The 27,819-nt window shown below is 46.8% G+C and overlaps 3 protein-coding genes and 1 long non-coding RNA gene across 4 annotated transcripts; 2 read left to right on the plus strand and 2 right to left on the minus strand.

Moving 5' to 3' along the window:
• The first annotated feature begins 3,900 nt into the window (after window positions 1-3,900).
• On the plus strand, window positions 3,901-7,189 carry LOC109756280 (uncharacterized). Its single transcript, XM_020315137.3, has 8 exons — window positions 3,901-4,189; window positions 4,267-4,340; window positions 4,417-4,498; window positions 5,232-5,282; window positions 5,453-5,553; window positions 5,892-6,045; window positions 6,133-6,321; window positions 6,872-7,189. Exons 1-8 carry the CDS (start codon window positions 4,034-4,036, stop codon window positions 6,998-7,000), a joined length of 936 nt encoding a protein of 311 aa, XP_020170726.1. The 5' UTR covers window positions 3,901-4,033; the 3' UTR covers window positions 7,001-7,189.
• A 1,637-nt stretch (window positions 7,190-8,826) lies between these two features.
• LOC109756279 (GDSL esterase/lipase At5g41890) lies at window positions 8,827-10,724 on the minus strand. Its single transcript, XM_045233221.2, has 5 exons — window positions 10,199-10,724; window positions 9,977-10,107; window positions 9,646-9,888; window positions 9,283-9,541; window positions 8,827-9,211 (listed from the first exon to the last, which is right to left on the minus strand). Exons 1-5 carry the CDS (start codon window positions 10,446-10,448, stop codon window positions 8,973-8,975), a joined length of 1,122 nt encoding a protein of 373 aa, XP_045089156.1. The 5' UTR covers window positions 10,449-10,724; the 3' UTR covers window positions 8,827-8,972.
• Window positions 10,725-11,928: 1,204 nt separating this feature from the next.
• On the minus strand, window positions 11,929-16,045 carry LOC109756278 (rho GTPase-activating protein 5). Its single transcript, XM_020315135.4, has 5 exons — window positions 15,012-16,045; window positions 13,548-13,668; window positions 13,340-13,459; window positions 12,839-13,069; window positions 11,929-12,734 (listed from the first exon to the last, which is right to left on the minus strand). Exons 1-5 carry the CDS (start codon window positions 15,431-15,433, stop codon window positions 12,171-12,173), a joined length of 1,458 nt encoding a protein of 485 aa, XP_020170724.1. The 5' UTR covers window positions 15,434-16,045; the 3' UTR covers window positions 11,929-12,170.
• Window positions 16,046-16,152: 107 nt separating this feature from the next.
• On the plus strand, window positions 16,153-19,868 carry LOC120973647 (uncharacterized). The gene is made up of 3 exons (XR_005768878.3): window positions 16,153-18,782; window positions 18,932-18,985; window positions 19,092-19,868. It is a non-coding gene; the product is annotated as an uncharacterized lncRNA (long non-coding RNA).
• The last annotated feature ends 7,951 nt before the right edge of the window (window positions 19,869-27,819 follow it).

A 27,819-nucleotide genomic window follows, 5' to 3' on the forward strand; every position in this document is an offset into this window, starting at 1 on the left:
ACGCCGACTCCTAGAAGCCGGCCGAGACCACAACCACTCCTACATAACGACGACCTGACGGGGCATGGCCACAGTGCGGCCCACGACCCCCGAAGCCCGAGGCGGGCATGGCTACAGGAGGCCGTACGGGAGGGATGTCTCCCGTGCGGCCCGGCACTGTAGCCACGCTAGCTACGACGTCATCCACGACCCCCTCCTGTACGGCCCAAGGACTGCGGGCCCCTTCAGCCAGAGAGAGGCGTGAAGGCGGCCCGGCTTTCCCTAGTCGGCCAGGAGCATAGCCGGCCTCCGGAAGCCGGCTACTCCCTTCCTCGAAGCAGGAGCCCCATTAAGGAGACAAGACGAGGTGAGGCTACAGTGATAACCCCCGCAGCGGCCCACTGTAGCCATGCTCACCTCGACAAAGCCCTCATCATCAGAGGTGCGGCTACAGTAAGCAGCCGCCGACAAGACCCTAGGCGGTGGGGCCGGCCTGTCGACCGAGTAGCCGGCAGCCGGCGGGACCCAGCAGCCGGCGGAGAAGCCGGCGAGCATAGACACTGACGGCTGGGACCAGATCCCAGCCGGATTACCATTGTACCCCCGGGGGGTAGGCCTATATAAACCCCCCGGAGCACCCATGCAAAGGGTTCGCACCCAAGGTAGCACACGCACACACACCATAGATAGAGAGAAGCAAGAGCTAGCCTTGTTCTTCTTCTCCCTTGATCCCAACAGCTCTAGGAGCGATTATAGCTACTCTTTATCGAGCTAGTGATCATGCGGAGACCCCGCAGAGCAGGACTAGGGGTGTTATCTCCTCGGAGAGCCCCGAACCTGGGTAAGATTCGCCGGCGTGCATGTCTTTGCCTCATCCCGTTTCCAGGCACCGGCGACGTTTTATTGGCTCCCACAATGATAAGCCATCCTTTGGCATATGTCGCACCAACCACCCGACAAGAGGCATGGTTGTACTTTTGCGAGAGGCATGGTCGTGCCTCCTTGGAAACCAAAAAATGCGTTTTATCTTCTTTTTTCCGTGAGAGGCACGGTTTTGCTTCGATGAGAGGCACGGTTGTGATTTCACGAGAGGCATGGGCGTGCCTCTTTCAGAAAGAAAAAAAACATGTGCTCCCGGTTAGGTTTTTTCGCCCGGTTTCTTTGTCCGGTTTTTTTCGTGAAAAAAAATCATCAAAACCTATCAAAATGGGATCTAGTTTTGAAGATCTCGACGCGAGGATCCAACGGTGAAAACGGTTCGAGATTTGGACGCACGATTTAAGAGATAAAACGTTTTGAATAAACGGATCTACGAAAAAGGGGAAAACTCCCAGATTGCGACAAGTGGCGCACATGCAGCATACCACCTGGCGCGACCTGGGAACGTGGAGTGATCTTTGCAACAAGTACTCCTTTATTAGTGATTTCGTAGCTCTCTTTACGTCAAATAGTCGAGTCTATGAATAGATTCATCGCCTGTTGGACCGGCCCAGTTAGCTTCCACTGCTACATGTGATTGTGCGTTAGGTGCCGGTTTTCACTGATTTTTTTCGTTTTTTTTACTTTGGCTTCTCTATTCTAGTTTTTTTTAAATTGTTCAAGAATTAAAAAATGTTCACATATTTAAAAGGTTTTTATGATATGAAAAAAATGTTTGCCATGTATTTAAAAAATGCTCACCTTTATTCTACAAAAAAATTACATGTATTGGGAATAATGTTCACGGTGCTGAAAAAGTCAATCATGTATTAGAAAAATGTTCACCGTATTTAAAAACTGGTCACCATGTAATGGAAAAAATTGCCGTAATTTATAAATGCTCAACTTGATTTTTTTCTAAAAGTATTCAAGAATTTAAAATATACATGAATGTTTTAAAAATTAAAATAACGAGTAGGACGAAAAAGAAAAAAGAGACAGGAATTTTACGAATGAAGAAATAAAAATATAAAATAAACGAAAATAAAAAAAGGAGGCAGGAAAAATAGAAAATAGAAAATAGAAACAAAATGCAAGAAAACGGAGAAAAAAGTGAAGCAACAAAAAAAGAAAAAAAATATAACCGCACGACCATGATGGACAAACATCGGGAATGCGTCTAAACCGGGCCAGCCCAATTCATGCCGTTATAGGCATTTAGGCAGCTAGGCGTTAAATAGGAATTGCACTATCGACAAGACCGAAAATACGGAAATCCAAAGCTCATGTCCTTCCAGACGTGCTCAAGAGAGGTGCCATGGTGCAAAAGGATAACACCAGGAACATGATGAGGATTTCATTTGCACGGCTGTGTGGGAAGGTGCTTCATCCATTTGGAAGATTGAGACCTTGTACAATGCAAGGTGCTTAGAAAAATAAACCAGATTCTTAAGCAATGGTGCTTATTTACAGAGAGTAGACGCTTAATTAGGCACCTCTCCTGTAGAGACAAGCACTGGTGCTTAAAAAAAACTCGGTTTATTTTACTAAGAACCTCCCATGAGCATTGTAAGCACAAGTGTGGCTAGGAGAAGTTGGATGTTGATTTGGGTTGCCAGTATTGTTTGAGTTGCTTAGTTTCGGACTGATGATGTTTGGTAGCTTTCTGTTTATTTTGCTATGTTGTCCTACTGTATTTGCTTTTGTGTGAGCAATGGACCTATTGCTCCCGCGTGAGCTTTTTGAACTGGTGGTAGGTTAGTTTGGTGTTGTCGGGTTTTCGTCCTGCATTGGGTGTTTCGATAACGAGCAACTATATATAGTGGGTTTTTGAACGATGCGTTGGACTCGCTTTCTCCTTTCTCGTCTCCTCTACTGTTTCTGATTTGGTAGTTGTATTTTTGCTATTCAATTAATGGAAAATGGGTTAGGCCCTATTAAAAGAATGTCCTCCCGATGGTGGGTCTAGCGCGCATGTTTTTTCCCTCTGTTGTTTATTTTTTTGTTTACATTTTCTTTTGTGAAATCCATCATTGGCTAAACAATCATTCAGTTATGCTATTTGTGGGCTTTACTCTCACTATAGCTATTGTACAGTTGCCGCAAATAATGACTTTTATGATCTGGTTTGTTTTTATCACATAAAAAGTCATGGGATCAAGAAAGAAATGTGAAAAATGTAGTTATAAATGTGAAAAGCCAATACGTCAATGCCTTGTCCCATAACTTGGGCATCCTATCTGATGGATGAATGAGGAGACTACATTGAGTATTTCCGTTCCATGACACGATTCTTCTTTGCGGTTAAATTGAAACACAAGTTGGTGATTCAAAAGTGGTCACAGCTAGAATCTACATTATCAATGCTAGAATGAAAACCTGGTGAGTATTTCTCTACCACCTTCCAATCTTCTTAGTCGATTGTTTACTTTTCCAATTGGGGCGGGGGGCATATGTTACTGGAATCCAGGGCATAATTTTTCGTTTTTTTTGCTTATTTTCTTTTCATTTTTTACCTTTTCCTGCCAATATTGTTTTGATATGTGTAAATCTATTATATATTGCTTTTATACATGAATGTTACTTTCTTATGATACATGTGTTTTTTATTTAGTAAATACATTAAAAAATCCCGTGATACATAACATTTATTTGGAAACATATAAATATGTTTCTTTATTCCACAACATGTTGTTTGAAATATATAAGTACTTATTTTTCTCATACATGCACATGGTTCTTCTAATACAGGAACAATTCTTTCCAAAATAGTAACACTTTTTTGTTATACCCAAAAGTTTCCTATATTAATGCATACATTTTCCAATTTGAAACATGGTTTACAAATTAGTATACAAAGTATAAATTTTGATATTTATGAAGGGAAGAAAATATATGTTAATTAATGGTGGGCCTCATTAATTGCGGTCCATGAAGAACGCCTGTAGGTGTCAAGGCCCCCGATGCCGCAAGTAGGAGCACCCCACTCGGCCTGCGGATTGAAATCCTCTTAGCTGCAGGCCTCTTCCCGGCCCATGGCCATCGATTCGCTGACACGACGCTCGCGGACAGCAGCCACCGCTCGAATCTCCGCGCCGGCTCCGGCCACGGAAGTTCTCCCCCACCCACCATCACCATGGCTCAGGCTCCAGGCCGCGCCGCCTCCGCCGTGCGGCTCTTCGACGCGCACTGCCACCTGCAGGACCCCCGCATCGCGGCGGCCGCCCCCTCACTCATACGCGCCGCCACAGCCTCCGGCGTCGGCCGGTTCGCGGTCAACGGCACCTCCGAGGTACGCCCCGCCCCTGCCTCGTGCGTGAACGCGAGCGACCGCTCCTCCGTGACTCTTTGTCTACTGGACGAGCGCAGAAAGACTGGCACCTGGTGAAGCAGATGGCCCAGGAGCACCCGGCTATCATCCCCTGCTTCGGCCTCCACCCATGGCAAGATACTCTGGCTGCTTCTCCCGGTGCACTGCTTCTTATGCTGTGTGGATTTTAAAACCGTGAATTTGGGTAGGTGGGTGCCGGAGAGGTCGCCCGATTGGATGGATTCGCTCCGGCAGTTCTTCTCGGAGACCCCAGAGGCGGCTGTTGGAGAGGTAGGCTGGTGTCAATCTGTACTCTTCTAGGTTACTTCTCAAGTATTACCTCAGTCCCAAAAAGCTTGTCTTACATTTGTCTAGATACGGATGTATCTAACACTAAAACTTCCGTATCTAGACAAATCTAGAACAAGTAATTCGGGACGTGGGAGCACGTGCTGGCAAAGTAGCCAGCAATAAAACTGCGGTGATACATAATAGACTGAACTGCCACAAAGTGCAAACCAAGGCTTACCTACAAGCATTAGTTCTCTAATATAGTGAAAATTATGATCATCTGGTTTTGCAACTCATTGAATTCTATCAGTATTCAGCAATAGGGTATATTTATCTGTCGCCTCTGTTTACTGTAACTCTATAGCCGAGAAGGCTGTTTCTGAATTTAACCTAATAGACTGCCCTAGTTTGACAGCATAGGTTTTCCAAAACCGTAGTTCTAAACACCACCGTTTTTCTCACTTCAGTTTATAAAAAAGAGGCCGAAACCTCTTTCTGAAATACTACAAAAAAGACACCATGTTTGGGATACTACGATTTATAGAACTGTGGTATTTATCAATGCCAAACACATCAAAGTTTTCAAAACCATGGTTTCACAGTACTCACCAAATAGTCAAAAAAAAAAAAAACTGAGCTGCCAAACGTAGCCAATTTTTTCTTCTGTTTCCTTTTGGCATGTGCAATATGAGACCTGTGCAATTATATATTCTCATATGTCACTATTATGCAGACTGGTCTGGACAAGGGATCGCATGGAAAAACTATTGACTTCGGAGAACAGGTTTGTCAGCACGGACCCCTCTGCACTTCTTGTTGAATATTACCTCCGTCCCAAATTAGTTGTCTTAGACAAGTTTTCAGCTACATGCTAATGGATATATTTAGCTTTGTTACTGTGGCTTTAGTTGTACCCCTTTACCTTTTACCATAAGCATAACAATTTTAACACAGGTTGAAGTATTCGAACGACAACTTGAACTTGCTAAGGAATTGGAGAAACCTGTTTCTGTTCATTGTGTACGTGCCTTCGGCGATCTTCTGGAAATACTAAAGTAAGGCAAAGATATTTGGTCATTATCATCTTTTTAGTTCTTGTCAGTATCTAGTTCAATATGACAGGTAGTGGTAGTTTGTTTGTCTAAGTTCAAATTTCAATGTCTTAAAAAGTATTACCCATGATATTGCACACACCAGGTTCTTAGTAGGTTTGCAATTAGTGTTGTTTTTTCATCACATTTCCAAAATATTGAATATATTGCTCTTTCTAGATATATATGTCATACTGGAGAGCAGGTTCCGTACTTCTAGTCCAGTATGGATGCCCTGTAGTTTCTCATCTTTTTGTCTACAAATAAATGTTATGCTGTGTTAACATTTTGGCTGCCTGAAGGCGTACTGGGCCTTTCCCAGCAGGTGTGCTGTTGCATTCTTATCTGGGGTCTGCAGAAATGGTGCCCGGCCTTGCAAATTTAGGTTGTTACTTTTCATTGTCTGGTTTCCTTACAGGCCTGAAATCCACTAAGGCAAAGAAAATGCTCAAAGCAGTAAGTTGGTCATGTTTTTTTCCCCTGAGGTTAGGCATGTTAAATCTATTCTGCACCACCAGTGAAATGCATTTGTATTTGTTCCAGATACCCTTGGACAGAATTCTGTTAGAGACAGATGCACCAGATGCAGTACCAAGGTTGGACAATGTTTCTCTAGTTACAGTCCCTGTGGACACTTCAGATGCAGATATTGAAATGTTCCAGGGCGATTCGACCTCTCAGGCGGCTACCCCTTCAAAAGAATCCTTGAATCATCCAGCTAACATCCACATTGTAAGATTTTGTGCCCTGATGCCTTTGGCTGATAGTAGTTTTGTTAGCAAGTCTTCATGGTACAAGTTGCATGAGTTCCTTGCTACCTCTCTTATTTTAAACAGTTCCCTAATAATGAAAATATTCTTGTCCTGACTAGCACACTACGATGTATACGAAGGCCTAAACCTTTCTAGGGATAGACACAATATTTTCTCTGAATACTCCACTATTTCAACATTCTGTACTGACTAGCATACTGCGATGTATACAAAGACCTAAACCTTTCTAAGGATACACACAATATTTTCTCTGAATACTCCACTATTTCAACATTACTGTACCCTGTTGAGTACGATGTCATTTCCGTGCTTACTGTTTTCAGACCATCCATCTGGAGTATTGTTTAATTGATCCACTCCCAGCTCACTGGCACGGGTGTCACTACTCCATCTTGTCCAACATTGGCTTGTTTACTTGACAAGTTGTTGTTCTCGCACAAACCGATGATGGATTAAGGAAATCATTATTCCCCGTAGTAAACTGTGCCTCATTTCCATGTTCCTTTCAGGTTTTGAAGTATGTGGCATCGCTGCTTGAAATGCCGGAAGCAGAACTCGCCGAGGCGAGCTACAGGAACGCCACCAAACTGTTCTCCTACCCTGGATCCAAAGTTCACCCCAAAGCTGAAACTGCGTGAATGGGGTGGTGCGGGTGGCCATCCAATACGAACCATGCTCATCGGAATCCTGGTGCGTTCTGCCTCTGGATGTTGCCTGTATACCGCATGTATATTGTTGTACTAGTATATATAGTCGGCCTATGACAAGGTAGCAATTAGAGAAGAAATAATAAAGCGGCTCATGGCTGCCCGTCCCATGTTTCCAAATTCCCCTCGCAATATTACTCTACTCCCTCCATTCACTATTAGAAGATGTCAATATGAACTACATAGACTGAAATGAGTAAACAAACACACTAAAACATGCTCCAAGTAGAACATCTTGTAATTCAGAACTACTAGTTTTTACATTGAACTATGTACTGTCCTATCAGGAACTAGGCTCCTATCGCATCCGCCTGCCCTGTCAAGTAGGAGTAGTAACCTGGGAATCTCTCATCACACGTACTATCAGACCATTGTGCGCGGTGACTGGACTCGAACCTAACGCGCTATCTTGTTAAACTAGGATGACAAGATGACAAAAGTTTACTTGGATCCTCTTACGATAGGCCTAGACTCATAAGTTCCAGCTCCAATACCTAAATCCTTATCGCTAATCGCACCACCTACCTAAGATAACACCCGTTGTAAACACCGAAAGATCGCTGCCCGAGTGGAAGTGGAACCCGTCCCTATCCGGCAAGAGGGGAGCGAGCATTCCCTGGGGCCCCGCGCGCGCGTAGTGCACGTCCACCTCCCGATCCGACCGCCGATCGAGACCGATCCGACGGAGCGGAGTGTGGCGGCGTAGGATTCGGCACACGCACACTCTCGCTCGCCTGCCCGCTTTAGACTTTCGGCGCCGCGTGAACGAACAAAATCGTTTGCGCGTGAACGGATGAGAAAGTTGGCACTTGATCGGTCGTCAGCATCGGGAAGAACGTCTGCGGGGTGAACAAGAGCAAGGGCAAGAACACTGCAAAGTAACGAAGAAACCGAAGCAGCAGTAGTGATCCTGGACATAGAAACAAAAGCTGAACATATGTATGGCTGTGTACATCTGGTCAGGTCCGATCTGATCCCGGAGCGAGCAAGAAGCAGCAGAGCAAACTAATTAAACACGCACGTACGTGCCGAGAGAAGAGAAGCTACTGCATGCGTACGGAAGAATGGATTCGGCAGGTGAAGCAACTGCAAGCTACGTACAAGCAGGTCGCTAAGCGGCTGCGTGTGCGCCCGGCGCCGGAGGCTCCGGCGCGTCGACCGGGCGGCGGCCGCAGCGGCACGGGCCGGAGGCGAAGAGGGAGAGCCAGGCGAGGACGGGCGTGCCGAGGAGGACCAGCCCCGCGGGCACCATCCAGAGCCGCGCGTGCGCCGGGTGGAACGCCAGCGCCCACCACACCAGCAGCGCCGCGCCGCCCAGGCCCACCGCCACCAGGCTCGCCGCCGTGGCGGCCACGGACGAGCACCACGACGACGACGACGACGCCACCTTCGCCGTGGCCGCGGGCTTCGGAGGCCCCGCACCCGCCTCCATGGAAGGCTACGTACGTGCCTGGCACCGCCCGGCCGCCGTCAACAGATCGAGTCCAAGTGTTGCACGCATATATACCCGCGTGGCGTGGCGTGGCGTGGCTGGAAGCTGCACCGGCGGCGCTGTGCAGAACAGTCCCGTAAAAAAACGTGCGCTACCAGTCTCTAGTCTCTACTGCTCCGCACTTATGCGCCTCTGTAGACCGCACGTACGCCAGTATATATTACCGACCGTCGGTCGTTCCGAATTGTTCCTTTCGACAACAGCGATCTTCTTTCCGGCCTTCACAAAGGAGCCAAAGGCAACAGCAGAGACAAGGAAAAAGAAAAGAAAAAATGCCGCGCGTCAAAGTCACCGTCGCCCGTCACGTTCTACACGTTTGAAGACGTGCAGCAAGTGCTGCGCGAGGGAAGGAGGAGATATTCCGCGATGCGGTGCATGCACGCACGCACGCACGCAAGGCGACCTCCTCGTTCATCCGTATCGACGCTGGAACAAGGCGCGGACGTTGACGGGCGACGCATCGGCGGCGCCGCCGTCGACGATCCTGCCGGCGACGATGAAGTTGACGGCCTCGGTCGGGTGGAACGCGTCCCAGAACACGTACTTGGAGCGGTCCTCGCACAGGGTGGCGGAGCTCGAGTTGGCGACGCCGGTGCAGAGGAACGGCGGGAAGCTGCCGCCGCAGCAAGGGTCCAGCGCCTCCTCGAAACCTACGACACAGATCCAACTCTCAGTCCACGAAATGCGAATCTGCAGCACGCAAGAAAGAAAATCCTGCTACCGTATTGACGGTGCTGCCGGATGATCTCCATGACGATGCCGTGGGTGTTGGTGTAGACGAACGCGCTCTCCGGGCCCGTCTCCTGGTTCAGCCTGCCGATCATCCTCCTCAGCCTCTTGTTGTAGCCTTCGCAGAGCTTGTTCACAGCCGCCGAGCACTCGCCCGCAGGGATGAACTCCAGGGCGCGGACGTACGGTATGCATCCCAGCGGCCCGACGTCGGCGATGACAAATTTCCTAGCCCCGAGCTCGTTCAGCCGCTTAGTTTTGGATGCGATTTGCAAGATGGTAAGCTCAGAATGGGAGCAAAGCAAAGAAAATTACAGTGCTGGTGACTAGTGAGTGAGTTAGAGGTGAGTGGCACCTTCAGATGAAATGCCAACTTGGCAACCAAGGCGTCCTGAAAATCTGCAGGGTCGGGCTTCTGTCGTCCGAAGAATGGCACTGCAGGTGAGAGGTACTCCAGGATGTCATTGGATCCAGCAGCCACCGTGAAGAGCGCCTCCCCCAAGAACTCGGCCGCGGCTTTCTCCCCCATGGTCTCCAGTATCTGAGCTCTGGTCTTCTCAAAGTAGCTGATTTGCTGCCCTAGTGGCACCCTTCCAATCTGCCAACCCAACCACATTTTCACACGATTGCAAGTCAGACCAAATCAAGCCAAGGGAATTATACAAGTTAAAAAAAAAATCACATACGTAAAAGGAACCGGTCTCGTCGAAAATGCCGGAAGAACCAGAAGCATAGTTGGCTCCACTGTTGATCACTTCAGCACTAGAGTTTGGAGCCAGGTAGGGAGGAGCAAAGCTCTCCTGCCCCAAGGCTTCACCTGAGAGCATAGCACCAAGACATTTTCGTCAGATCAAATATGGACGATCTAAACAAAGTTTCTCATGCAAACTCATACTTGCTACTATTACCGATGACATCCGCAATGGTCCTGCCGTTTGTGAATCTCCCGGTCGGCTTGCCGCCAGAAAACGAGAAGTCGACGCCGTATGGCGGGGTGTTGGCCTTGGAGAGGGTAACGAGATAGTCGTTGTTCCCCGCGTCGACGAGGGAGTCGCCGAAGATGAAGAAAGCATGAGGCGACGCCGGGGATGGACAGAACAAGAGCAGGATCACTGCTGTGAAGAGGGAAGGGCAGCAGTGGCGAGGGAGCACGGCCATCTTACTTATGCTGCAACCGTGGAGCGTTTCTAGGACTCTGCATCAAAGTTTTAAATAGCGCGCCAAGCCTCTTAGCGGCGGCTTGGGGAAAAAGCTATGAAACGCTATAGTCGTGCCGAGCCCAATTTAGCGTTTCAGCATAAATCAATAGAAAATGAAAAGGTAAACATACAATCAAGCATCGAATACCACATATGCATGCGAATAACCAAGTAATCACTAATTAGGCATATAATATGGATCACATAACTTGCACAAAACCAAAGGTTTAGGTCATGGTGCATCTCAAATGTTCTGAACAGAACATATCCTAGTCCTACTTCTAGACCAAATTCAATTAGCAATGGCATCCTACATTAATATTCATACACCAAATTCATGTTCAACTCTTAGGGGAAAAAATATTAGGCAAAGGAGATAGGCTTGACTTGCCATGGAGCAGCCGATGGTGGCTGCCGCCGGGAGCAATGGCCGCTGAGCTATTGACAACTACACAAATACTCCCTCCGTCTCATAATATAAGAAAGTTTTTCAAGCTATGTTATCAAGCATCATGGTGTTTGGTGTGGATGATAGATTGCCAACCTTAGATGCTGCTCGGGTACATGAACACCCTGACCTTGCGCCCCTGCACACAAAGCAAAGCAACAGGCTCATCAGAAAAGAAAAGCACCAACAAGCAGCACATCGAAAATGGCATTATATATCACCAGAGAGGTGGGTCAGCCGGCCACTGAACATGGACTCTGCGGAGAGGTTGGACCTCGACCTGCAATTACCACCACACCGCTCAATCCGCACCATGAATGGCCAGATCCGGCTGCTGCTGCTGCCTCCTTCCACCGGGAGTAACTTCAGCTACCCCTCTTTCCTCGCGACCAGGAGCAGCTCGACCCAAGGAGGAGGACAACAACTTGACTTGGGAAGGGGAGGCCCGTATAGCGCCGGTATTTAAATCTTTGCTCTGCATATATCCCATCCTCGTACACTGGGGCGCACTGCCATGCTTATCGTGCCTGCTGCATCACCCTAGTACCGTTTGACATGGTCATGTCTGACTGCTTCAAGGGGAGATTTGAACTGTCCCAGCTGGACCTGGATGAGATGATTTTCTGTTGGACGCAGTACAGGCGAGCTGTCAGACATGCTAGCTTCTTTGGCTCACGGGGGAACGCATCTGTCCTAAAAACAAGAAATAAAACACGTTTCCACAGCTGCACTGACAATAGAGACGAAATGACTGTACAGACGACACTTTACTGCCCGATGTGCACACGACACGCTAATCAATGGTTGTGAGCCATTGGCAGATGCGTCCGTACCAAGGCAAATGCATTTGTAAAGCCATTCACTGGCAATACCGAATGCACCCCCTTGGAAAAATGGAATATATACTGCCATTTGCTGATAACTTATCATAAAATCTGTATAAGAACAGTGCAGGGATCACTAGCTTTTTAGGTACATAATCTAGTCGAAGTTCACTGTGACTATTCGTTCACTTATATAGGAACCACATGATGCAATCTTTCACACGCTGTCGTCAGTTAACGATTATAATGTACACTGAAATCTGCAGTACCTACAAACTATAATTGGCTTGGCTAACCGTTTCTACTCACACAAACTAGAGGAACGGCCAATCAATCAACTAAACAAAAAAGAAGCAAAAATAACTCCATTACCATTACATACAATCCCAATTACTATCTCGCTACCATATCATACCCAAGCTTGCCTTGCTTCTCTGGGAGCATCAAACACAGCCACGTCTGGGGCCTTCCTCATGGACCTACTCAACTGAAACACAGGGTGCCTGCACAGCCTCTCCACACCTTTCCTGAAACTAAATCTGTCGAACAAGCCCTCCGCATTTCTGCTACCAAATTCTTTTCCGGAACTGTTCACTCGGCTATTCGGATCATTGTGACGTGGAGGAACTCCACTGTGGCACTTATTGTGGTCCATATCACACTTCTTCTCTTGTTCTTCGAAATCATTTTTGGAATTATGGAGGACTTGTTGAGCTTCAGATAGGAGCTGTTCAGAAATAGCCTTATCAATCATCGGGTGATCGACCCTCTCCTGAATTGGACAAGCGAACGGCTTCTCCAAATGCTCCGGCGTCTGAGGTTCGTCTTGGTCATTTGGGGAATCAGAGCATGATTGCAATGTCATGGATGCTGCAGCTGCCTCCTCCCTTTCCCTTACAGTCCTTACAATCAAAGTCCTGAGGAAATTCATCACCTGAACTGCATGCATCAGGGCGGTTAATGGATCGGCCATCTGGAAGAGAAATACCATGGGGTTAGTGTATGCTCGTGGGTGTGCTTGGTCACACAGGGTTTGCTCTGCAGGTAAGAATAACAAATAGTAGTATTTCCAATAACCTGAGTCATGTTTGGCGCAAAAACCATGGCGATGTTTCTTGCATTCATCTTGTTGTAGTTTTCAAGCTCCACAACATCGGCCATTAGATTAATAGCCCAGTTAAGTAATGCTGCTTCAACTGGTGGTAGCATAGAAGCAAGGAGAGCGCACTCCTCTTCTGTGTTGCAGTGCATTACTTGCTCTGGAGTCAGCGTGTCCAATACTCCTGTTGGAAGTTCCCGAAACCATGCCTGCAAAAGAGCACGATAGGTCACGAACTGATGTACACGAAAAATGGTTTGTGTATATCAAAGTAGCCATTGCCGACAAGCCACATTCATTTTTAGTTTCATGCTATTGCTCAAACTTAATGTGTATGGCCCTTCCTGAGTGTTGATCTTTAAGGCTCTAAACATGTTGGTTCGCAGAGAAATCACGTTCACAGAATATCTGTCTGGCCTAGGTATCTCTTGAAGCTGAAAGTACAAGAGAGTTAGTGTTACTGCGGAAGTTCTCAGCACCTTTATCAACCCAGCCAGGCAGTGTAAGTCAACTTCATCCGGAACCACGCCACTGTTTAATTGGTCCCTGACGCAGATTTCTTGACCATTCTCTGCGTTAATTCTGAAGATCCCTTCAATCTAAGAACACAGCAGATATAAATAAGCATTCTGAAGGCCTGAAGCTGGTATCTCATTTGCTGATTTATTAGCTTACAGCTGGCCATACCTTAAGTCCTTCTCGTAGATACAACTTCCTCTGCATCGTCAAGAGTATTGTGGGCACACTATTTCCTCTTTGATCATATGAACATTGCAAAGAGGTTGGTGAAACGCCAAATACACTTGCACTGCACAGGAAAATATGACTAGGACAGGTTAGCAACTAGCACTAAATAATAATTTGGAGCATCGAGTTTAAGGTCTTATGATATTTAGTTGACGCTTCACATCTAGCTTGAGGCAAACGTAGCAGAAAACATACAATCTGAGACTACTATTTCTTTTTAAGGTACTAGGAAACAACGGCAGCAGTATGACAACGTTTATCTTCGTTAGCTCATCTAACTGGGTTATTAAATAAATACTGAAATCCTGTCCTGATTTGATGTTAACAACCTAAAAAGATGATGCGAATGGCATTTACAAATGCAAAGGGTAAAGATAAACAAAAATCCCATACTATGTCAGATGCAAGTACAGCTGCTGAGATCAACCTAATCCAAAACATAAGCTAGACGAGAAGATTCCCATTGAGCTGCCCATGCCGGCCAGGTCAGCCACATAAAAAGTCCCAACTTCAAGGTCAAGCACATAACAAATCCGGCTACGAAATCCAATAAAGAGCTCATCCGTTAGCCATGCAACAGAATCCCAAAATCAATTTATTTCGCTCATCCGCCGGTCTGTGTCCTCAGAATCGTGTTTCCACGTATCTTCAGAATCATGGCAACTATGTCAGGAGCAGACCACTAAATCAGCCCTCACCCCAAAATCAATAAACTTCTGGGTTAAACAGTTCCACTCCTTGGCATGGATTAACAATATAACTTATAATAATACCATAATTGACAGAACTCCTGATTCAAAAGGCACCACTTGTCCTATTTTCAGATCCACTTGTTGGCCTAATTAATTAAACATTTTTTTAACGGATTCCACTGTTCGTACCCTGTATCATCTCTGAGTGCATCAGCATAACAAGAGAATAGCAAAACACAGCTAATTAAATCAGCATATTTGCATCAACTTAGTCAGGAGGCTTCCTGGCAACAATCGTCATACCTAGAGTTTCATGTGTTGTTAAATTGCTTATTTATTTACTTTTTACACAAAGTAAATATACTTGTTCCGCTCGAAATGAAGTACGTACTAAATATACTTATCGTGCGAAAGTATCTCAATGAAAATTCCTGGTTACCCAAAAGATATACGAATTATCCTTGTTGCATCGAAGTCTAAAATTTCTGATCACCCAAAAAATTATACGTTGTGCTGACAAGTGCCTAGAAAAACACGGTCCAGAAACTAGCAAAGCATTGCACGCGGCTTGTTTCGATCACAAATTCACGAAAACTATACTCAGGCTGTCAGCAGTCAGCAGCAGCGCCGATAAAAGGAAATTCAGCAGCACAATTAATACTGCAACAAAGAAAAAACAAACCAGGTGCAGAGTGGCTGGCAGAGAGCTGACCTGACGCCGGGCGTGGGGCGGGGCACGTCGGGCTCGAGGTCGGCGGGGAGACCGAGGAAGCCGCCGAAGCGGTCGAAGGTGACGTGGGCGACGTGCCGCACGTCCATGGGCCGCCCAATCTCCATCCCCTCCTCGTCGCCGTCGCTGTCGCTGTCGTCGTCCTCCCCCATCGCGCCGGCGCTGCACATGACCAGCGACCGCCGCAGCGCGCCGACCACGGCGCCCACCAGCCCGCCTCCCCTCCCGGCCTGCATCATCGTCGACGGCGGCGAGGCCGTCCCGTCGCTCTCCGCCTCCTCTTCGAACTCGTCCTCCTCGAACTCTTCCTCTTCTTCTTCTTCGTCTTCCTCCTCCTCCTCCTCCTCGTCGTAGGTGCGCGACGGGGAGATCCCGAGCCCGAACCGCATCTGGAACGGCGCCATGGCGGCTCTCCTCCGAGGCGGTGGCGGCCGCCTGCAGCGCGGAAGGGGAGGGGGATGCGGGGAGGCGTGCGTGGGGGGCGCGACGCGGGCGGGCGGGGTGGGCGTTTGCCGGGTCACGTTTGCTGCCCAGTTTTTATAGTAGTGGTACTTCTGTTTTGATCCAAATCCGAGGGATCTAATCTGATTACCACCACCACCGCGCTCGTCTTAGCCGCTCGTGATTACGCCCACGTCGCCGGTGCCGCTGCCTGTCGTCGCTTTCGATCGTGTTCGCTTTGGCTCGGCACGCGATTATCTTTGGTTTGAAACGGGGCGGGACAAAGCGGAGGTGGGAAGTGGTTGGATTATGGTGGAGCATTAGTTAAATCGCGGCGCTGGTTAGTGGAGCGGAGTGGGGAGCCGCAGGCCGGGCCGGGCCGGGTCGATCGCCACGGTGCGTGCGTGCGTGAGGCCTTTACAGCCTGGGCGGGCGGAGCAGTGGCAGTTACGGCCGCAGAGACCGACTTACCACGTGCCCCGCGTCGTGCTCCGTCGACTCGGTCGCCAGTCACCCGCCACCACGCCCCGCGACCCGGCCGCGCGCCCGTGCGGGGCAGGCAGCGGTGGCGTGGCAGGGATCGCGCACCCGCATGGTGCCGGTTTGGTGCCCAGCGACAGCGTCGTGCTATGCAGCCTTCGTTCGTCGCATGCGGTGGTCGGAGGCTTACCGTACGCGGCTTGGTACAGTATTTGGTTGGGGGAAGGCCGGAAGGGCAAGTGCAGTGCGCGGCTTTCTGAGCGTGCCCGCGCAGCGCCTCCGTGAAAAGACCCTTGCTCCCTCAGTAATCGCGACGTGACAAGCCAAGGCGAGCACGCACGTACGCTCACCAGACCAGATGTTCATGTCGGATGCCGCCGATGGTAGCACGTGTGTCGTATGTGGAGCGTGTACAATTATCTGGCTGGAAGAAGATGTTTGTGTGCGTGTGCGCGCGCGCTTTTTCCCTCGCGTGTGTGTTAATTAACCAGCCCCCCACCTACGTCTCCGGCTCCAGCTCATGGCCGCTCCGCGAAGCAAGAGCGACCGGACGGAACACGAACAAGGATCCGATCCCGCGTACTACGTATCTGCTGGCTGCTGCCCGCCGTACTACGTGGCGCCAGCCGCTCTCCGACGAACACAAGAGGCGCTCTGCTACAGGGCGGGCAGACAATGCGGTTGATCTGTATGCTTTCGTGTTTGTTGCTTTGTGTGAAAGGCGACCGTGCACGCAGGACCACCTACGTGCCCGCGCGCCTAGCTGACTAGCTAACTCGTGTTCATGATCCGCTGTGGTGCAATTGTTGCGTTGCCTCGATCCGGTCTCCTCTGGGCAGCCTCTATGCTGCGTGCACGGCGCACCAAAAGGACCACTCCACACAAGCGTCGCGTAATAATTGTCACTGGTGAATATTATGGGGCGGATGGATCAGCGTGTTCGTGCGCATGCCGTGGTACTTGGCAGGTCGTGACTGACGCTTGATCGTTTTGGAATTTCCAACTGTGTGTCCACGGATAGGACGATAGGGATATTATGAGCAGCCGATTTCTGGAATCTGGGTGCACCGGAACGAAAAAATCACTCGCATGATTCACATGTGTGTTTTAGAAAATTAACGTGTAATGTTCTATATAAGAATATGATCGGTAGTGTCGTGGTAATGATAATCCTACCCATTGGTCTCGCCTAGTCCTACATGGCAAGTCAAGGAAGTCTAAATAAATTGTCGTGATCAACAAGTTAAAGGAGAAGAAGATTTTAAAGACAAACTTGAAAAATAACCCAAATGATAAGTGTCACACGCGTGACATGAAGTAACTCCGCTCTGACGTTTTTTATAGTAACGTTGCCATCCAAAAAAAATAAACCAAAAAAAACTGAAACTTGTCATCCAAACAGAAAGTTGTCATGCTTCACAGCTAAAGTTGTCATCCTCAGGTAACTAAACTTTCCATCGAAAAATATTTGGGCGGAATTGTTTCGTGCAACACGTGTGACACTTATCAGGGCCCAAAAATAAACAACGGCAAAGGAGCACAAGTCTAGAATACACTCATTTAGGGCATCTCCAACAGCTACCCTTAAACCACCTACAACCGTCCGAACCGCGCAGTCCGGGCATGTAGTGCCATCCAATGCGGGCCTGTACCGGTCCGCAGGGCGGTTCAGATGCACTTTCTCTCATAAAACCGGACACAAACGTGGAAGGGCTTCGCGGGCGCCCGGACAGCACCCGCACCCGCTTCTGGCCATTCTGGAACACCCAAACTCCTTCCTCCCTCGCCCGCGGGCATTCCTGCCCGGTGCCAGCTGCCCGCATTCATGTAGGGATCAAAACGAAGCGGAAACAAACGGAACTAAGTGCTACCACATTTGTTTCCATATATTTTTGTAGAAGCGGAAACGAATACAGAAACCCCGAAAATGAATACGGAAACAAATACTACCGGAAGCAGACACATAATGAATACAAAACAGACATGAAAATGGAAGCGGGCGTGGAACTTAAAAACCCCTTAAAATCCCCAAGCTGAGTACATGTGTGGTAGTAGAAGTTTAAGGTCTACTTGTCACAGACGGGATGCCTATATAATGATTATGCCTTGGATGATCTTCATAGCTGTGCGCAATTCTGTCAATTACCCAACAATAATTTGTTTACCCTTCGCTATTATGCTTTCGAGAGAGGTGCCTCTAGTGAACCTATGGTCCCCGGGTCCATTCTCTATATATTTACAAGTTCCTACAATAGCTATCAATTTACTATTATTATTCTAGTTATTGTCATCCTTTGCTATTTTTACTATTATTTGACCTTGTGGCTAGCAAGAACAAGGGGAGTGATGGCCCCCTTGACTTTGTTGGGTGCAAGCAAAAAAAAATTTGGTGCAGGTGTTGATAACGTTTCTACGTGTGTTGCCTCCTACTGGTTTGTTAAACCTTGGTTCATAAGTGAGGGAAATACTTTTTGCTGTTGTGCTGCATTGCCCTTCCTCTTCAGGAAAATCCAACAACTCCTGCGGGAGTAGTAGTTACCAAATAAAATTGTTAATGAAAAGACATTCATAAAATTGTTATATTTGATTGAATAATTGGGAAGATTACAAATCTATTCATTTCATATTTATAAAAAGATATATTGTAGTTACTATCATTAACCGACTGGCTTTTACTTCTTATTTTTAATTTTGAGATGACATTGCGTGGCAATCTGGCATGAAGATATCCCTTTTGTTACTTGCCTTGGTTTCTCTGTTCCCGAGTACCACTACCGCTGCAAGTGTGATCCCAAGCATTAGTTGCTCTGGTAGCAACTACACGGGATGGAGGTACCAAGAAACCTTCCCGTCTTTGTCAGTGAGCGTGACACTGCCTCAAAAGGGTGTCAACATACTAGTAGAGGTCGAGCTAGTTAGCTGAGGGGGCCAATGCCCCCCTCCCTGTTTGAACCAATTAACGAAGAATATATTTATGGCAGGGCTTAGATGGGGAAATTAGCCTTCGCCCCCAACAAATTTCTTCTAGCTCTGTGGTACGTCCATTTTAGATCATGTTTACCTACTGTTATTTATATTGTTCTTATGTATAATAATGCCTTTTGGAGTATTTCTAATGCCTTTTCTCTCATAATATGCAAGGTACACATAAAGAGGGAGAATACCGACACCTGGAATTTCGGACCTGAAAAAGCTACGTCAGGCTACCTATTCTGCACAATTCCAAATAAGTTGAAACTTTACGGGGGATTTTTATAGAATATATAAGAAATATTGGAGCCAATAAGTACCAGAGGGGGTCCACCAGGTGGGCACAACCCACCTGGGCGCGCCAGGGAGCCCAGGCGCGCCCTGGTGGGTTGTGCCCTCCTCGGCCCACCACCGGTGCCCCTCTTCTGGTATATAAGTCATTTTGACATAGAAAAAACAAGGAGAGGACTTTCGGGACGAAGTGCCGCCGTCTCGAGGCGAAACTTGGGTAGGAGCACTTTTGCCCTCCGGCGGAGCGACTCCGCCGGGGGAACTTCCCTCCCGGAGGGGGAAATCATCGTCATCATCATCACCAACAACTCTCCCATCTTTGGGAGGTCAATCTCCAGTAACATCTTCAACAACACCATCTCTTCTCAAACCCTAGTTCATCTCTTGTGTTCATCTTTGTACCGGAACTATAGATTGGTACTTGTGGGTGACTAGTAGTGTTGATTATATCTCGTAGTTGATTACTATATGGTTTATTTTGTGGAAGATTATATGTTCAGATCCAATATGCTATTTAATACCCCTCTGATCTTGAACATGATTATCATTTGTGAGTAGTTACTTTTGTTCTTGAGGTCATGGGAGAAATCTTGTTGCAAGTAATCATGTGAATTTTATATGTGTTTGATATTTTGATGGTATGTATGTTGTGATTCTCTTAGTGGTGTCAGGTGAACGTCGACTACATGACATTTCACCATATTTGGGCCTAAGGGAATGCATTGTGGAGTAGTTCTTAGATGATGGGCTGCGAGAGTGACAGAAGCTTAAACCCTAGTTTATGTGCTATTCCGTAAGGGACTGATTTGGATCCAAAAGTTTAATGCTATGGTTAGAATTAATTCTTAATACTTTTCTCGTAGTTGCGGATGCTTGCGAGGGGGTTAATCATAAGTAGGAGGTTTGTTCAAGTAAGAACAACACCTAAGCACCGGTGCATACTTTTCTAAAAAATCGAGTGGGCCTAGTCTGAATTATTCTACTTATGATAAAGAATTATATGCTCTTGTTCGGACCTTAGAAACATGGCAACATTATTTATGTCCCAAGGAATTTGTTATATATTCTGATCATGAATCTTTGAAACACATTAAAAGTCAAGCAAAACTGAACCGTGGACATGCTAAATGGGTTGAATTCATTGAGACTTTTCCTTATGTCATTAAACACAAGAAGGGTAAAGAAAGTATTATTGCTGATGCATTGTCTCGTCGTTATACTATGCTTTCACAACTTGACTTTAAAATATTTGGTTTGGCGGCCGTCAAAGATCAATATGTGCATGATGCTGAATTAAAAAATGTATTGCAGAATTGTAAAGAAGGGAGAACATGGAACAAGTTCGTCGTTAACAATGGATTTGTGTTTCGTGCTAACAAGCTATGCATTCCAGCTAGCTCCGTTCATCTTTTGTTGTTGCAGGAGACGCATGGAGGAGGATTAATGGGACACTTTGGCATGAAGAAGACGGAGGATATACTTGCTACATATTTCTTTTGGCCAATGATGAGACGGGATATTTAGCGTTTTGTTGCTCGCTGCACTACATGTCAAAAAGCTAAGTCATGACTCAATCCTTATGGTTTATATATGCCTTTGCCTGTACCTAGTGTTCCTTGGGAGGATATATCTATGGATTTTGTTTTAGGATTACCTCGAACAAAGAAGGAGATGGATAGCATATTTGTTGTCGTGGATAGATTTTCGCAAATGGCACACTTCATACCATGTCATAAAAGCGATGATGCTGCTAATGTTGCTGATTTGTTCTTTCGTGAAATTATTCGCTTGCATGGTGTGCCAAATATTATTGTTTCAGATCGTGATACTAAATTTTTAGCCACTTTTGGAGATGTTTATGGGTTAAGTTGGGGACTAAACTGCTTTTTAGTACTACTTGTCACCCCCAAACTGATGTACAAACTGAAGTAGTCAATAGAACATTGTCTACTATGCTTAGGGCTGTTTTGAAGAATAACAAGAAAATATGGGAAGAATGCTTACCTCATATTGAATTTTTTTATAATCGTTCGCTGCATTCTACTACTAAGATGTGCCCTTTTGAAATTGTGTATGGTTTCTTACCTCGTGCACCTATTGATTTGTTGCCTCTCCCATCTTCGAAGAAGGTTAATTTTGGTGCTAAACAATACGGTGAATTGATCTTAAAAATGCATGAGTTAACTAAGGAGAACATTGAGCATATGAATACTAAATATAAACTTGCTGGAGATGAGGGTAGAAAACGAGTTGTGTTTGCACCTGGAGATCTTGTTTGGTTACATTTGCGTAAGTTTAGATTTCCTGATTTGCATCAAAGCTAATGCCACATGCTGATGGTGCTTTTAAGGTGTTAGAGAAAATAAATGATAATGCATATAAACTTGAGCTGCCTGCAGATTTTGGGGTTAGTCCCACTTTTAACATTGCAGATTTGAAGCCTTATTTGGGTGAGGAAGATGAGCTTTCATCGAGGACGACTTCATTTCAAGAAGGGGAGGATGATGAGGACATCAATACCATTGTTACATCCACAACCCCTATTGCTATACATACTGAACCAATTACTAGAGCTCGCGCACGCCAATTGAATTATCAGGTACTTTCGTTTCTTGGTGACAATTCTAATGTTCATGAGAATATGATGCTGCCTAAATTGGATACATTTCTGTTGATTACTAACGAAGGGCCTAGCATGGACAAGAGGGATGAACACTGGAGCAGGATCAAGCATGGAGATGAAGGCGCACGCGAAGGGATCCAGAATGGCATTTCTAGTGCATATTTGAGCACTTTGAAGCCTCCGTGATGACCTACAAGGACATCGATGAAATATACAAGACGCCCCTCCATAAATTTCGTCCATAGCTTATTTTAGGTGTTGCGCCACCTTATAAAATTTGGGCCAGGCCCATGTAATTTCGAAATACTTGAGTATAGGCTATTTTTAGAGTCCGTATGTGTGGAGAAACAAGAGATAGGGTTGGTTTCAGACCCCTCCTCCAAGGGCCACGAAATCCCCCCCTCTTTCTCCATATATACAGTCCTTAGGTCGTCGTTTAGACTTTGGGTTTTGTTTAGATTAAAAGTTCGCCATAGCTGCAACTTCGCGTACTTCGTTTGTGTTCAACAACCAGATCAAGACGCCACAGAACCCCACCTTGATCAATAAATCTTTCATCTTATATTCGCAATATCCAGATTGCAATCTTAGTTTCTTGCTTGTTCTTCGTTTGCTTGCAGGAAATAGACCTTCGTGGTTAGGTTGATCATGCTCCGGCGTGGTCAATAACCTTTCGGAGTTGGTTTAGCGATTGCTAAGGCGCGACGTCCTCGCACGTTCGTAGTCGGGTCGTCAAGGTCTACTCCTTCGAAACGATAATCACCTTCTCATCGAAAGACGAGACACATTTACCTCTATCACAATCGATGGCAAAGTATTGGAAGCGCATCGAGGAGCGTTCCAAACATCATGTTGGGAGGAGGACGGACGTAGACACAAATCTCTCACGAACCGATGGGGTACGATTCAAGAGATAAGCAACCATTGGGCGGGTGGCAAGGAGCAAGTGAAGCACGCTTCCTCCTAGTGGTGTCACCATCGATCAATATGTAAGCAATCTTGTTTTTTTTATTGCAACATTTGTAGTACTTTGATCATTCTCATGAATTTGTGCATTTGTTTGTTTAAAGATGACATAACCCAAGAGAGGTACAACCAAATGCCCAAGTCAAAGGGCAAACCATTTGGCATCCAACATTGTTGGGATTTGTTGGAAGAGCACGAGAAGTGGAAGTCGAGGAATGATGATGGCAATCCAAAAGCTGGGAAGTGCACCGATTCCTCTTCAAAGATGGACGATGGTGCAGATGATATTGATGGACAAGAAAGGGCAAAGGTGCCTCGAAATACCATTCCGCCATTTAGCACGGGTCAGCCCGGCGGGAGTAAGCGGGAAAACTGAAACTCAAGATAGAAGGGAAGGTGGAGGCGATGAAAAAAATAGATCGATTGATCAGGGCAAGAAGCGAGTAAGCCGGGAACAAGAAGTAAGAAAAAAAAATAGAGATGGAGGAGAAGAAGAACCAAGAGAAGAGGGCGAGATGGGATGAAATGCAAGAGAATAGAGGGCGTCAGAAAGAGATGGAAGCGCGTTGGCTCCGAATTAAGCAAGAGATGAAGGCGCATAGACTCCACACTAAGGAGGATCGGGCGAGAGTTGATCGCATGGCGGAGCAGAATCGGTTCCTCATTTTGGATCCAAACCTAATGATCCGGTGGCGTGAGATTTGTGGATGGGGAGCCGAGATTTGATCATTCATTTTGCGAAACTCGAAGGAAGGGACAGTCACACAGCGGGAACATGTGAGTTGTACATGTCGCGGCCGAAATCCTTTTGTTCATGCAACTTGTCGAAAACCATATGCATGTTTGCCGAACTGTTTAAATTATGGCGGCTGAAACTTGGCTATTCTGAGTCTACGCCTCATTTGCACAACCTTCATATCCGTAAGAAGTGTGCTTCATATGACAGATGACGATCATCGATCTGGCGGCTCTGACGGAGTTGCTCTGAGAGTATGCATGGACGCATGCTCCTGTTATTCTATCATGGGCTGCATGTATTATTAACTTTTGCACGCGGAGACAAGAACTATCAGATTAACCGTGATACCGTACCTTAAAGAAAGATCAGTAGCCTCTTTCCGTTTTGAAATTAGGTGAGTAAACAACGACAGGTAGATGGGATCGAGAACGTTGCATGCATTTTCCAAAAATCGACCTGCCAGCTTATACGTATTACCGTCACGGGTTCACATGCATACATTGGTAGCTTTGTTGGTGCATGTCGTCGTATGTGGAGGTGGCTTGTCGTGTCCTGTCACTTGTTTTCTGTTATGCCGAGCCACCCCAGTCGACAAGACAAATTTTATATGCAGATACCTCGGCTAAATTACGTTTTCTTTGGTAAAAGGACAGCTAGCTAGCAGTAATTTTACGTGGGTTCTAAGCATCGCATGGACGCCGGCCGGTCGATCGCTCGCTCTCTCGGATTCCATGCTAGGCTAGCTTTTCTGCAAAACCTCACCTGCACGTCGTCCGTTAGGGCGTCGCTTTTGGACGAGAAAGGGTCGAGGTGACTCGATCAAGTCACTACGTGCTTGCTTGTTGCTTTTGCACTTACCTGATTTGTCTGCTCGATCGTTACGTCTTGCTTCATCGGTCGACAGATTATTACACGAGAGCTTCTTAATTATGCTCGATTGCATTCTATGATGCATCGCGTTTGGTTTTGACTGGAGCGTGTTTCCTTGGTACAGTCAGATTAATCCTTGAAGAAAGATGAGGTGTGGCCGTGTAGGAACGGAATTTACTACTCCCTAGTGTTAAAAACAATGTTATATTATGGGACGGAGAGAGTAGCTAATAAAAGCCATCCTTTGACGGTAATATATTACTCCCTCCGTCTAGGTGTGTAAGTCACCTTACGAAAACCAAATAATCTCAAAATATTTAGGCACGGTACATTAACTTCCTCCTCGTTTTTTGTTTTGTGACATATCAACCAATAAGAGATGTGGGCCGTGCATGCTTTCAATGACTTGAGACTATCAAACATGACATGCAGTGGTCAGTTCATTGCATGCAACGCTATTAATTAGTAAAAAGACATTAAGTTTTTTCGTTTTCCTTTCCGCCTTGATCGCGGTGCACAACGTAAGATGACTTACACACCTAGACGAAGGGAGTAGTAACTATTCAGGACCGGCATTTTAAGCTAATAAAAGCCATCCTTTGTTGAAAACTACTCCCTCCATCACAGTTTAAAGGGCGTACCTCACATCTCTCTGGGCCCAAGGTTGCTAGTAATTGGCAGGAATAACTGATGCGCTGTAGCTGCGGTATCTAAGGATATGCACCTAATTAATGGCCAAACAAATGCATAGTAACCTCCCCGTCCAGTAACAGCCATGCATGCAAACAAAACCGATTCACACCTCCACCTAAAGTTTCAGTTCACACCATGCATGCGCACCAGGAAGGCAAGCGAAAAGAGTAATTTCAGCGGGCTAATTCCTCCCAAAACGATGCAGTTAATAGGCTAATTAATGACCTGCGCCCTATTTCCCTCTAATAGTGAAAAAATCTGGTTTTGAAGATACGCCCTTTAAACTGTGATGGAGGGAGTACCCAGGATCGGCACGCAGACACGTGGGACAATCGAGAGGAAATTAGGGCTAGGGGCCGCGTGTAGGCCGGCTGCACCAAATTTTTGGGCACCGGTTGGGTGTACTTATACGACTAGATAATCAAGGAGAGGGGAGAGTGATGATGTGCTAAACAGTGAGTTTTATGCACTACTATAGACTTGCTCCGGGTAGAAATGGCGCCAGCCGACACTGGATTAAACCCCTTAGCTCTAAAACCTTATTAAACCCCACGAATCAACAAAAATCATCCAAAAGCTTGGCACGACGGGGACTGGGGGACACACGAGCAATTAAGATACTCGTACCCCAACCGTAATGTCCGAAGAAAAATGACGATCGTGCGTCCCAATCATCGATCAGAGGTCACAATTATTCGGTGCTCCTTCGATGAGGACACGCGAGGCAAACAAATCCCGCTTTAGGCGACGCACACATGCATGCTTTGGCGCCTAACCACCATTATTTCGGGTGGAGAACCGAGTGCACGCACACGAGCTCTCGAGAGAAAAGAGAAAGAAGCAAGCAACCACCGGCCCGGCTACTTGAAGACGTGCTAGCTGAAGACGACGCGCACCCACAAAAAGATGATGCCAAAAAAAGATACTACTACTATAGCATAGAGCGCTTGTTGCTTAGCCTCCAAACATGTCGACGCTCGTGGCCGCGAGCCTCGGTCCTGTCGATTCCATACCCATCGGTGGCCACTCCCAACAACGGCAGCGCAACAAGAAGATCAGCAGCTCCGTCGACGATGCAAACAATGGAACGGCGACGACGACGTCACGGGGACGCAGCCATTTCGCTTGCCATTGGATTAGACCGCTGCGATTAGGATGCATCATCTTTGGACTGATGGTGCGCATGCATGCATGCATTTCCATGGGCGGGAATGACACTGACGAGTGACAAGTATGGAGTATGCAAGTATGCACTCATGATAAGTTTTCTTGACCTTTTCCTGCCTGGTGGAGTAGGATACCGTCGTTGTTGATGCATGGTTAGGTCAGGGCTGGTAACTTGGCATGGTTAGGTCAGGGCCGTGGGGCCCCAGCCTTTTTGCCTGTTACTCAAATCGGTTAAGCTCCCTTTACTCAGTGCCACCGAATTGTTAGTGCTTCCCACGGGCATGGTCAGAGAGCCGGTTTTGGTACATGGCACTATCGCAGAGCACCCATGTGTAGTGTAGGTTTGGCGATTTGCCACAAGTCTAGCTTAAACGTGTAAAGCTGGTGCACAATCAAAAACTAACTGTCAGGGAGGTCAGAGCAGCTCGTTTCCGATACGTGTAGATGAAGAGTGCTCTGGAGTCTGTGCTCGATCTGCATCGCTGCATAAATGAACATGCTTGGGTAACATTTACTAGGGAGGAAGCTGGGGAAGTTGAGACTTTCAGAGGGCAGTGAGGGAAGGAGGAAGGGTAGGTCGGGGATTGATGACGAGACGCAGGAAAAGTTCATCGGTTGTTGCATATAGAACCTTGTGGACTCGACAACTGTACAACAATGAATCCTATACTAAACTGTACATCATGGCTACTCGTGTAGTCGTGTAATTAAGCATTTGTCGAAAGCATTCGGAGTTCCTTCTTTCACAAGCATGGTGCAGTTTGAGGTTCACCCTATGGATCCATGGAGCATGCATCGGCTAGTGCACAAATTTGCGCCGGAGTACAGGTTCGATCCATGGACCATGCATCGGCCTAGTACACAGATCTGCGCCGGAGTACCGGGTCTAGGAAGAGCAAGGGAGTGGTACAAAATGGCAGGACCAAGGCAGCGTGATGATGGATGGGTGCTGGGGCTGAGCAAAGACCCTGGATCTCGGCGGACTATCATTTCACTTGCATCCGGAAGCTTTCAATACCAAGAGCCACCCAGCTAGGCCAAGTAGTTGGAGATATGGGAGCTCTTGTTTCTTCAGTACAGACCCGGGAAGTTCAGTGACAGACAAGCAGGAAAAATTTATTACATGTCACAATCAGTCAGCGATACCATTTTGATGCCATGGACTTTTTGTCATCGCAGGTCAAAAGATAGTTTTCTTCATCAGTGGATCAATCACAGTCTACTGACGCCGAAGCACCAGAAGTCCAGAACGACGACAGCCGCTTCATTGCCAAACAACACACATATACTGTTGGCCTACTTTAATCAGCTGCACTCTGTTGAGTAATCAGCACGCTGGCAGGTCTTTTTTATGGTAGCCAGACTCTCGGTGGCTTAATGTTGGGCCCAACATTGATTGCCCAAGCAAATCTTGCCTGCCACCGAGGCCCATAGTTCATGTCATATCATCATCGCTTTGATTTCCTACTAGTCACAATTTTGAATCATGGGTCTGAAAGCAACTGATAAGACTAGACTGGAACAGAATACCAAGACTGCATACTGGCAAA

Source organism: Aegilops tauschii, chromosome 2 (assembly GCF_002575655.3).
Source record: "Aegilops tauschii subsp. strangulata cultivar AL8/78 chromosome 2, Aet v6.0, whole genome shotgun sequence".
Taxonomy (NCBI): Eukaryota; Viridiplantae; Streptophyta; class Magnoliopsida; order Poales; family Poaceae; genus Aegilops; species Aegilops tauschii.

Excerpts from the sequence above, each read along its gene's own strand:
- LOC109756280 (XM_020315137.3), top strand. The coding sequence starts at position 4,034 with ATGGCTCAGGCTCCAGGCCGCGCCGCCTCCGCCGTGCGGCTCTTCGAC. Across the intron at positions 4,499-5,231 it reads CAGAGGCGGCTGTTGGAGAG|ACTGGTCTGGACAAGGGATC; the intron begins GTAGGCTGGTGT and ends ACTATTATGCAG. Across the intron at positions 6,046-6,132 it reads CAAAGAAAATGCTCAAAGCA|ATACCCTTGGACAGAATTCT; the intron begins GTAAGTTGGTCA and ends TATTTGTTCCAG.
- LOC109756279 (XM_045233221.2), bottom strand. The coding sequence starts at position 10,448 with ATGGCCGTGCTCCCTCGCCACTGCTGCCCTTCCCTCTTCACAGCAGTG. Across the intron at positions 10,108-10,198 it reads GACCATTGCGGATGTCATCG|GTGAAGCCTTGGGGCAGGAG; the intron begins GTAATAGTAGCA and ends CTATGCTCTCAG. Across the intron at positions 9,889-9,976 it reads ACGAGACCGGTTCCTTTTAC|ATTGGAAGGGTGCCACTAGG; the intron begins GTATGTGATTTT and ends TTGGGTTGGCAG.
- LOC109756278 (XM_020315135.4), bottom strand. The coding sequence starts at position 15,433 with ATGGCGCCGTTCCAGATGCGGTTCGGGCTCGGGATCTCCCCGTCGCGC. Across the intron at positions 13,460-13,547 it reads ATCTACGAGAAGGACTTAAG|ATTGAAGGGATCTTCAGAAT; the intron begins GTATGGCCAGCT and ends CTGTGTTCTTAG. Across the intron at positions 12,735-12,838 it reads TTGCGCCAAACATGACTCAG|ATGGCCGATCCATTAACCGC; the intron begins GTTATTGGAAAT and ends TTTCTCTTCCAG.